Genomic DNA, 12,135 nt, shown 5'->3' with positions numbered 1-12,135 from the left:
AAATGTGGTGATCTACTGTATCAAAGGCGGCGCTTAGATCCAGTAGTACCAAGACTGTGAGTTTTTGTGAATCAACATTCAACCTGATATCATTTAAAATCTTTAAAAGGGCTGTCTCGGTACTGTGGTTCATCCTAAAACCAGACTGATATTTCTCTAAAATATTGTTTATTTTTAAAAAAATCATTTACTTGGTTAAAAACCAGTTTTTCTAAAATCTTACTTAAAAACGGTAAGTTGGATACAGGTCGGTAATTATTAAAAATGTTGGGATCTAAATTACTCTTCTTCAGAAGGGGCTTCACCACCACCTTTTTGAAGGCAGCAGGGAAAACACCTGTCTGAAGAGAGTAATTTACTATATTCAAAATCTGTTCCTCAAAGAATCCATAAAATGTCTTTAAAAGTGATGTGGGAATCGGATCTAAAAGGCAGGTTGTTGGGTTTACCTGGGAGAAAACTCGACCAAGTGTCCTTGCATCAACCAGGGCAAAACTCTCCAGTGTTTCCTCAGGTAAAAGCAATGGTCCAGGTGTGTTAAAAATGACATTCTGTTGGGATAAAAGACTGGATCTGATATCGTCAATTTTACTTCTGAAGTGGTCTGCAAAGTCCTCGCAGAGGGCATCTGTTGATATGTTGGATGGTTTATTAAAATTGGTGCTGGGTAAAAGATCGAAGGTGGAGAAAAGAAATTTAGGATTGTTTTTATGATCGGAAATGAGTTTTGAAAAGTGGGATATTCTTGCCTGTTTGACTGTTTTATTGTAGGATTTGAGTTGTCCATCCGTCCATATCGCATTCATGGACGGACGGACAGACAGACAGACAGACAGACAGACAACCTGAAAACATAGTATCTCCTGTGACGGTGAGAGGCTAAAAGATGCATATTTTTTCTCTTACCTGTAGTGCTAGATAACACTCTAGATTGTTTTGGAGTGAGTTATTGAGCGTTGGATATATCCGCTGTATTGATGACTGCCTTCTCTATAATAATAATGGAACTAGATGGCACTCTGTGGTGCTCTAAGTGCAAAAAAAAGGAAAAAAAAATACCATTTGAAAAACTCAACTGCAGTCTCTTTCTAGAAATCATAACCTGGTTACTCAAATAATCCGGAGACCTTGTTCTGAGCAGTGTCATGTAGGTACTATTTTCTTTCTGCCGAACTACACCCACCAACTCTATCACCCATGGACTGTAAAAACAATAGAATTAGCTACTGTGATGTCAACCATTGGTTTGTGGACTTATTGTTGGTTGCTTGGAGCCAGAAGTGACATTTTTTGGGTGAAAGGCTGGGGCTGTGGAGGAGTGAGAGGTGGATCTGACTGAGAAGCTGAGGACACTATCAGCAGACAGCAGCCTGTCACTCAAAGCAGCCCAACCTTAATTATTATCTCTAGAGACCAAAACAGTTTTTTGTACCAGCCTGTAAACATGTTTATTTCTGCTGTAAAGTTGGACATTCTAATATGGGGGTCTATGATGATAGTCTGGCTTTTGGAGCCAGTCTCTGGTGGCCTTTAGAGGAACTGCACTTTTTAGAACTTCTGTTGTGTTGGCTTCATTTTTCAGCCCAGGAGGTTGCCAGTTGGAATGACCGTCCAGAAGGAAGCATGCATCTACTCATGGACAAGGGGCTCGTGCAGCGCGAGATGTAAACATTAATGGCGTCCTCCTTGCCTGTAATGTTAGTTAGCTCAGTGGTGCTAGGTGAGCTAGCAGTAAAGAGACATTGCTGTTGAGTTTTGCGAATGTATGTCTTTTTGTTTTTCTTTTCTTTGAGCACCACGAGCTGAGTGCCATCCAGTTTCAAATGTAGATTAATCTGCTGCTGAAAATAGTCCCTAACAAATACCTCCTGCATCCTCCTGTTTGTCTGATTAAAACTACAGTGCTGTTTTAGGAAATTACTGAGGCTTTTGAAAATATCTAACTATATATTTGTGAGGTGTTCTTAAAGATCTATGTCTTCAGTAGGAACCAAAGGGCTTGGAGCTGACAGCCACAGACAGGGAGTCAAAGTATTGACAGATGGACTCTATAGTTGGTTTTGGTGTTTTCATGAGATTTGTTAAAAATAAGAATAATATACAATAATGTCAGAATGTTAAGAATCGGTTATTATATTAAAATGGACTTTTTCCCAGCTTCATGCATGTACACCAGGCAGCAAATACACGTACAAACTTTAACACAACATTCTATGTAACCAACAAACAGGAGGGAGCTGGTAGAGGGGCCATTTCATAAAGGTCAAAAGCACAGACAATGAATTATCTTCCTTAAGTGGAACTAAAGGCTTGCTTTGATGTGAACAGTGAACTGTTTTTGAATCCAAGCTGTGGTTCTCTGCTTAACTTGCCACGCTCCGAGGGCAATGTGGTGAATGGTCTCAAATGACTGGCTGTACAAACAAGGCTTAGAGGCTCCTGTTGACCTTTACCTTGGAGGTACACTGGCAGGTTTAAGTCAGTTGGTCTTTCAGATGCTTCATCTATTCTATGCATATTCAGTTAAGGGATAAGGCTGAAGTTATTCTATATTTTCTTATTGTGAATACTGTAAATCCCATGAGAAGACCAAAACCAACAATGGGTACCGTAAGTCCATCAATCAGTACTTTATGACTTCCTGTCCATGGCTCTCAGCTCCAATTTCACTGGTTCCTAGTAAAGATGTAAATCTGTAAAAATGGCTGAAATATATGGTTTGTACAACTGAATATGTATCTTAGAGACATTTAATTGTGATGTGACAGGCTGTTGTCTGACCAACAAGCATTATATTATATTTAAGTATTTTGTTATTTTTAACATCCTAAACTCATATCTACATTTTTCTATTTTTTTTTTTAATTCCTATTTTTTGTTCTTTGTCTTGTTCTGGGTACGGATTTGGTTTGTAGTATGTGCCTTGTCTTAGTCCTGTCTTGGTTTTGTGTTGTTCTTACTACCTACTTTTTTGTTGTTGTTGACCAAATATTACTGTTATATTTGAACATTTTTAATAAACAGATAGTGGGGAAAAAAGAAACATATGGTTGCTTTGTTTAAAAAAGTCTCAATATTCTTTTAATTTAGCTAAACAGCTAGTAGTTGTTGTTTTGTTTTTTTCCCCCAGTATTTTTAGTTAATGATATAACATGTCACCCAGAGTCACCCACAATATATAGAATATCACTACCATAAATGTTATGACACTGCACCAAAACTTGATGTCCAACTAGATATGCTGGAGAACTACATTGTATTTCATGTTTTTACCAGCAGGGCACAGCCATCTTTCAACAAGCTAGCTGGTGATGTCACTGGGTTGCTTTGTACTGAATTAAGCATGGTAAACTTGGTACTGTGAAGCACGATTTGTTCTTCAATGGCTGTTTTGTTGTCTGATAATATTTGTACAGCCAGTGTATGGGATGTTTTGAATAGAGTAATGATTGAATGTACAGGAAGTCACATAGCGCCCGACAGGTGGGACACACATTCCATCGCCGGTGTCCACTGGGAGTGGTGCAGGCTTACGGTGCAGTTCCACCTTATTTGCTGTTTTGATGGAAATACTGAAGTGTGAGATTACTTATATGGATATACAATACCAGGAAATGACCCATAATGGAAATGTTGAGGAGCAAACGGGGTAAAACTTTTGGTTTAAGATCTATGGCGAAGCTAACATCAACGACCAGCCTGACGTTATAAGCTGATTCTGTCCGTAGGGAGGGACCTCTCCTTTTCCAAAATTCTACTGAAGAGCCAGCAAGGTCTTGGTGGTGTTTCCATGTGTAAGAATAACAGTCTATTATATACCCCAACAAGAGAATGGACAGATGAATGCAAAGACTAACTTGCACCACCAGCAATCTATCTATGTGGAAAACGCCCCATTTGACTCAGTCTTTGGGTGGGAATGATGTTGATCATGATAGAAGATGGCTTGTAGATGTGACCTCTTGGTTAGGCTTACATTAGCTATATTAAGTGTGACAAAATATCAAAATATTATAATCATCTTGTATTGTTATTGTGTTCTGACATCTTGATGAAGACACTGGTAAAGTACATATTTGGTGTGGAGAAGTGTTTTGTGTGGTTTGTCAGCTGTAGAAAACTAATATTAAATGTAACATTCGTCAATTTAAGGCAGCTCTTCACTTTCTCTTTCACCGCTGTAGTCCAACTCCATGAGAACAGGTCTTTATCACCATATTTGGTCATACTGGCTCAAAAAGCATAGGCAATTAATTTTAACTTTGTCCATGGTTCTTTGTAATCAAAACTCTCAAACTCCACTATATCAGCACTTACTAAGTTAAAAACTAGTTAAACTACTCTGAAGAACAGTGTTGCATTCAGTGCTCACAGTAAACAACCATCCCAGTGATATCACCACCTAGCTTATTGAAAGATGGCTGTACCCTGCTGGCGAAAAGGTGAAATACTATTCCATTTTCTGACAAATCTAGCTGATATCAACTTTGATTGCAGTGTCACATCTTGCCTAAGGTAAAATTCAAATGAAGCACATTTTATGTAAAATTTAAGAATTAAAAAAAGACTAAATGAAGTCATGTGGGACCACATGGATCCCAAAACAGCTAGTTGGTGGAAGTTAATGAGCCTTGGGTTCAGAAAGAAAAAAAATAAGAAAAGAATTATCATGTGTACAGGAGAAACCTCTTTTTTTTAAGATTTCTTTTTGGGGCGTTTTTGCCTTTAATGGATAGGACAGTTTTGCGTGAAGGGGGCAGAGAGAGGGGGCATGACAAGCAGCAAGGGGCTGCAGGTTGGAACTGAACTGCAGCAAGGACAGAGCCTTTGTATATCGGGTGCCTGCTCTATCCACTAAGCCACCAACATCCCTCAAGAGAAAGTTCTCTTTAATATGAATTCCTTTATCATGTAAGATGTTTACTTTCCACATCAAAATGGGAAAGTAGCTATTACCCAAGAGAAAAGTCACATAGTTTAACCATTTACTGCAATTAGAGGTAGACAGTGACTTAGCAGTGTGGTTATACTTTTGGGAATTCTCCAAGCTGCACGAGACCAGCGTAAGTGTATCAAATACATGATAAATAACATGTAAGGAAAACAGCAAACGATTCGTCCCATGGGGATGAAGGAACAAAGACCCCGCAGGGTGTGTACAAACAGAGCTGAATGAGGTGCAGTCAGCAGAAGAAACAGCAGCAAATATATACACGTCAGCATACAGAAAGAAGGTGAGCATGGAGCATATGAGGTCACTGAATCAGGTAACTGCCAGCTAATACAGGAAAACACGTCTGACAGTGGTCAGCCAGAGCTCCATTTCTGCAGTGTGTAACATGTTTTCTTATTTTGCCTCAGCTCAAATAGACAGTTATGTCTTATGTCTGTTTTTTTATTTGACAGATGCTATGAACTTAAAAAGCATTGTTAGAATGTGGGGAGACTACTAATTAAAAATATAAATACAACACAGTTTTTGGGGGTGTGCCATGAGCATGCTGGCATGCAAGAATGTCCACCAGAGCTGATGGCTGTGAACTGAACGATCCTTTCACTACCATAAGATGTCTCCAGTGTCATTTCCTTTGATGCAGCAGTACATCCATCTGGCCTCACAACCCCACAAGTTGGTTACAATGATGAACTGCAGTTAGGTAAAGAGATGTTTTCTGCAGAAATGGTTGAAAATGGTTTAAGTTGTGTTTCAGTTGTGCAAACCAATTATTGCAACAGCTGTTTTGGCGGCTGCTCTCAGATGATCTTGCAGGTGAAGACCATGGATGTCGAGGTCCTGAGCTGGTGTTGTTACATGTGGTCTGCGGTTGTGAGGCCACTTGGATGTACTGCCAACTTCACAGAAACAGCATTGGAGATGTCTTATGGTAGTGAATTAATCATTCAGTTCACAGGTAACAGCTCTGGTGGACTTTACTACTGTCAGCATGCAAATGGCACACTCCTTCAAAATTGTGACATCTGTGGCATTGTGTTGTGTGATCAAACTGCACATTTTAGAGTACTAGTGATGCTGTTTAATTAGCATGTAGATATGTCTCACCTGTCAGGTGGATGGATTATCTTGGAAAAGGAGATATTAACAAATTTGTGACCAAAATACGAGAGAAATATATCTATTGAGTGCAAGAAAAGTCTGAGACCTTAAACTTAAACCTGTGAGAAATGGGAGCAAAAACAAAAGTGTTGCATTTAAATTTTTATTCAGTGTATGTTAGTATCCCCAATAACTGGCAATACTGTGATCTGCTCCCTTTAAAATTTCTTCCTTATTATATTTAGAAAAGTACAACATTTTGTGTTCAGATTGTCTCTTCTTCAAGCACAGTGAAATCAAACAGACCCTGGTGTGCCAGTCCTGGTAATGTATAAGGTTGAAGCTGCAACTGGGATTTATCAAATTCAATACAAAACCAATATACATTCAAATCCTTGAACTGAAAATACTGAAAAACATGGGAATGCAATTCAAAAAAATAAATTTATAGAACATAACTGAGAAGATAATCACACAAAAAGAAATCAGATGTATTTTTTTTTTTTTTTAAAAAAAGCTCAATGTTAATCGTACACAGCTCAGAAAAGGTCAAAGGTCAAAGATCAAACCTTAAGGTATCAAAATCACCGAATTCTGCCTTAATCCTAAAAGGGCCTTTATCTATCTGCTCAGAGATTTCCATCCCACCTAATTCACTGCTTTTTCTTTTTCTTTTCAAAAAAGTTTTCCACTACTCCCACTCCCACTATAACTGAATATTTTATTGCTCATAAGAATTTCAGTTTTTCTTCGTAATGTGTGCCTTATATTCCTTTATAAGCTACATACAGCACAGCGTGTTGCTCTACGTTCCTCCTGCTTTTTATGACAGGAATGATGACACTGGCTTAACTAACTAACTTAAAATAGTACCAGGTCAGTCCAGTAGTGGTATGCGCTTTCATTCACATCACACACACAAACGCAACTCATCAAGTACAGAAAGGCATACACACTTGTCCCCCCTCCCCGCTCACCTGGTTGTATAGGGCACAGATGTGTAGAGCGGTGTTTCCAGAGGCATTCTGAGCGCTCATGTCTGCTCCATAGAACAGCAGATGCTCCAGGTGCTGCACATGGCCATGACGACAAGCCTGCACACACACACGCACACGCACACGCACACACACACACACACACACACACACACACACACACACACACACACACACACAAAGTAGTTAAAAAAAAGCCCCTGACACCTCCACTGGACAGCAGTTGCAGTAACAAGCCTTTAACACTAGATGTCAGTGTGCTGCAAAGGAGATGAGAAGCAGCCGTACCCTCAGATTGAACCCAGTCATCAAATGATGGAGAGGATAGATGAGCATGTGCAGAGAAATAGCTTAAAGAAATGTACGATTGCACAATTGAATTCATCAAGACAGAGTGTAAAGAGACAGACAAAAACAGAAGCTAAGCAGAAAGCTATTGCTTTTATGAACCAATTTTCTGTGGAAATGGCATTAATGTTTGGGTTAATGGTGACAGATGCCAGTTAGGTGTTTGGCAGGAGGGGGGGATTATTTTGAAATGGCCTATTTACACTGTAGCTCATTTCAGAGACTGAGAGGTTTGTGAGGAAAGGACAAAAACCCAAATAGCTGCTTATCAACCAAAACAGGTTACAGTAAGAAGTATTTCATCATCAAGTGAGCAGCAGAATGGAATTTTGTTACATAATTTAGAATTTGCACAGCCAGGCAAAACATTATGCTAAATGCACTGGAACACTGGATTTGTCATGACTTTCATGATCTCTTTTTACTGGTCTATTTGTAGAGGGGCTAATGGCAGAGATGATACTATTTTCCTTAACATCTACTAACATTTTGAACATTGTCATCTGATTTCAGTTGTACACTAATACCACTCAACTGCAATGGTTTAGAAGCTTTAAAGCACATTTTTTTGGTTTCACTTTCTTATTAATGTTGTGTCAAATACAATTCTGGATCCAGGGATGCCTGTCCGCTCCACCACTATGATCTGGACTGAAATATCTCAACAGCAATTGGATGGACTGCCAGGGACATTCATGATATTCAGAGACTGATGGCCCTTCTCAAAGTTGAGGAAGGATCCTTACGCCTGGTTCACACTACACAGTATCAGCCCGATTAAAGCCCAATGCAGCGACATATCGTGTCGGCTCGGATCGTGAACGTCAATAAGTGTCGTACGCTAAAATCCATCGTTTCATCTCGTGTAGTATATCATAGTAGACGACCATCGACACCATGTCTGGGACACCTTACGATGTTCCAACAGAAAGTCTAGCATGTTTCATTTTCTTTTTGTTGTTCACAACTGCTCCCTTTACAGCAGTCACTTTGACTAACAGAAACACAGAGCGATCTGCCGCTGTAAACAACTGTACAACAACAACAGCCCAGCCTTTATGATATTTCCTCTAGGGATGTTACCACAACAGAGTAAAAAGGCAAAAATGACGGCGTGAAACTACAGAGGCACTTTGTCAACCTGGTAAGTACTGCCATTAGCATAGAGCTAGCAAACAATGTTACTTCTTCTAAATGGAGACGGACATAAAGTAAGAAATTTAAAAAATAGTGGTGGGGCTTTTACACAACTGCAGAGGGTAACAGCTTCATCTGAAACAGACTACAATGTAAACGGGCCATTATTTATTATTCCCTCTTTAGCTTTGATAAGGCTAATGCATTGCGCCGTCATTTCAAAATCTGTTTTAAATTAAAAGCCCATTATAACTTTGGTTGAGAGAATCCCTTCATTTTCTTAATAGGCTTTAATTGTGAAACAATTGCAGGAACTTGTGGAGGATTCAGTGACTTGTATGTTTGCGTACGGTGCTTCAAATGTAGCTTCTGTCATCTGGTGCCTTTTTTTTATATTACTATAACAACATTTCGGCTGACACAGGAACAGACACAGTGACTCAAATAATAGTAATAATAATAAAAATAGGACAAGAATAACCCGACGACATCACACACATCATGAAAGATGACCAGGGATGATTGGTGTGGACCATCATGTAGTATGTCATGTCTGTTCGCCAAGTCGCGGCGCAATTTTATAATCGCCTAATGTGACATAGTGACTATCAGAACGGACAGAAATGTCAAGCAGTGTGAACCAGGCATTAAATGGCTAAATTTCATGGAGGCTACGTCATTAAAACCTCCTTCAAATTCTACTGAGGCCGAGTCCTTTCTTCAGAACGATGCTGGTCTGTATCCTCAGCGGAAGACAGGGCATTTTCAGTGACACACAACTAGGCACTTGCTAGCCTATTCCAATGTATGTTCACCAAAGGCTAGGAGGGAGTCTTGTGAATTTCCCGTGTGGGATTAATAAAGTTTATCTTGTCTTGTCTTGTCTTGTCTTGTCTTGTCTTATCCTGCCTAGCCTCTATAGGACCTGAATTGGAAGGACTCATACTAATAAGGAACCATCCTTGACTTTGAGAAGCACCACAAGCACCGACGACTCTGCCATAGTCAGCCTCATCACAGATGGAGACGACAGGGAGTACAGAGAACTGAACCAGGCCTTTGTGGACTGGTGCCTGAGGAACCACCTTCAGATCAACGAGGGGAAAACCAAAGAGCTGATGGTGTATTTCCGCAGGCGCAGACTCCTCCCCCCAACACCGGTGAACATCCAGGGAAAGGACATTGAGATGGTGACATCTTATAAGTACCTGGGTGTTCATCTTAACAATAAACTGGACTGGACTAACCACATAACAGCACTATACAAGAAAGGCCAAAGCAGACTCTACCTGCTGAGGTGGCTCAGGTCTTTTGGAGTGCAGGGGGCGCTCCTGAAGACCTTCTTTGATACTGTGGTGGCATCAGCCATCTTTTACGGAGTGGTCTGCTGGGGCAGCAGCGTCTCGGCTGCAGATAGGAAAAGACTGGACAAGCTGATCAAGAAGGCCAGCTCTGTCGTGGGATGCTCTCTGGACTCTGTGCAGGTGGTGGGAGGACTAACGACTCCCACCCCCTGCAGGAGGAGATAAAAGCTCTGGAGAGCTCCTTCAGCGATAGACTGATTCACCCAAAGTGTGTAATATCGGCCGCCGATATTAGCAAAAAATGTGCATCGGCATCGGATCGGACTGCATGGGAAAAATGCCGATCCAGAACTCTGATCCAGGTTTTCTGGCCAGCCCAGCGCTCTGCGATTCAAGCAGTCCATTCCAGTGATCCGCTTTAGTACTTACTATCAATCCACCACGCCAGAATGCAGACACACAGGAAACAGCAGCACCAGGGTGGCACTGACACTACTAAAATAACTGAAAAGGAAAGGCTGCATTGTTTGTTAAATGTCAACAATGTCTTGTGGTTTTAATCTATTTTTTATTTATTAGGGGGCCAAAGCAGCCAAAGCAAACCAGCTATATTTTTTATTTAATGTAAATGTTCAAGTTTAAAGTTTGTTTATTTAACCCTGTTAACAGTAAACAGGTCAGTTTCTCATACCAACTGTTGTGGATCATTCTAACTAACCTGATTAAGTAGTTGTTCTTGTTAGAGTAATATCGCTTGATCAAACCTTTTCTAACATGACTGACAACAAAATAAGTGAATATGTATAATACGCGCTTTGATCGAATTGGGATTGGTATTGGCCAAAACTCAAGGCTGTAATATCGGTATCGGAGCGGAATTGAAAAAGCTGGATCGGGACATCCCTACTCATTATTATTATTATTATTATTATTATTATTATTATTTATTACTGTTTCTTGAATTTGTTGTACTTTTTTGCATGCCTAGTTTTTTAAGTTTTTAAATTTTGAAATCTTTAATCTGACTCTTTCCCCTTGACTGCTGTAACACTGGAATTTCTCAATTGTGGGATCAATAAAGGTATATCTTATCTTATCTTATCTTATCATATCCTGTAGACATTGGTCATCCCCTGACTCTTCCTCTTGCGCCATCAGTAGTTCCCTAATTTCACTTTTTCAGGGAAATATTTCAATATCTACCACATGGACTGATACACACATTCATGGATTTCTGGTGATATGACCTCGTGATTCCTTGACGAAAGAAAATTTGTAGTTCTGAGTGAAATGTATAAAGTATAAAATCAACTATCATTAAATCTGGTGCACACCTTGACGTCTAGCTTCATAATCAGATCAAGAATTTAATTTGTCCAATACTTTGGTTAATGAACTTACGATCTTGTAACCCATCAGCTATCGTCCACCGGTAATATAGCCTCTCGGGGCAACAGCCAATATTTTCAGAGATCTGGTGTAGCCTGCAGATATCCAGGCCAATACTTCCTCTTCTGTATGCTCCTTATTGTTTATAGTTTGATTAGCAACTTGAGAGGTACAGACAACATTTCGGCTTATCTCCATGAACAGATATCTGCATATGAATGCTGATAAATTAAAAAAAAAAAAAAAAAGCTGATAGAAAGCTAGACGGTCATCAGATGATAAAACTAATACATTCCCATAAGCCTGTACTTTAGAGTTGGGTCGATTTTCAATTTTGCTGGTCCGGCCGACTGTGCGAGTACTTTAAATATGAGCCTGTATACGCAACCTGTGCTGACAGTGTCAGGGCGCTGAATCCAACTTGCATTGCATTAGTCATAAGAATTATATGACAAAGTGGCGAACGTAATATCAGGGTATCTGCAGGTTTCAGTAAGTTAAATTTAAGACTTTTTAAGACCTTTTTTTCAGTAAGTTAAATTTAAGACTTTTTAAGACCTTTTTAATGCCACCTTGAATGGAATTTAAGACTGAAAAAACTATAAATATAAGCGATGGTTGGGGGATCCCGCTGTACTATAACCAGTGCTTAATTTGTAAAATTAGAAGTGGGGGAACACTTTTTTAAGTGGCACCAGAGCTGCTTCACTGCGCAACTCTGAATAGAATGGTTGTGACATCTAGTGTTGTCACGGTACCAAAATTGGGACCCACGGTATGATACCAGTGAAAGTATCACGGTTCTGAGTAGTATCATGATACCACAGCAAAAATGAGGCAGATGTGCCTTTTGTCATTTATAAAAAGATAAATCACTTTTCTATAATACATCAATGATATTTCAATG

General features: G+C 39.7%; 1 protein-coding gene across 1 annotated transcript in view; it reads right to left on the bottom strand.

The window, feature by feature from the left end:
- LOC126388145 (SH3 and multiple ankyrin repeat domains protein 2-like) overlaps positions 1-12,135 on the bottom strand; it is a 276,219-nt gene that overhangs the window by 226,403 nt on the left and 37,681 nt on the right. Inside the window, exon 7 of the mRNA XM_050041059.1 lies at positions 7,033-7,149. Coding sequence (XP_049897016.1) covers positions 7,033-7,149 — 117 coding nt within the window. The remainder of the gene's footprint in view (positions 1-7,032; positions 7,150-12,135) is intronic.

The sequence above is a fragment of the Epinephelus moara genome, chromosome 1 (assembly GCF_006386435.1).
Source record: "Epinephelus moara isolate mb chromosome 1, YSFRI_EMoa_1.0, whole genome shotgun sequence".
In the NCBI taxonomy this organism is placed as follows: Eukaryota; Metazoa; Chordata; class Actinopteri; order Perciformes; family Serranidae; genus Epinephelus; species Epinephelus moara.
This window is presented reverse-complemented; position numbering and strand designations above follow the sequence as displayed.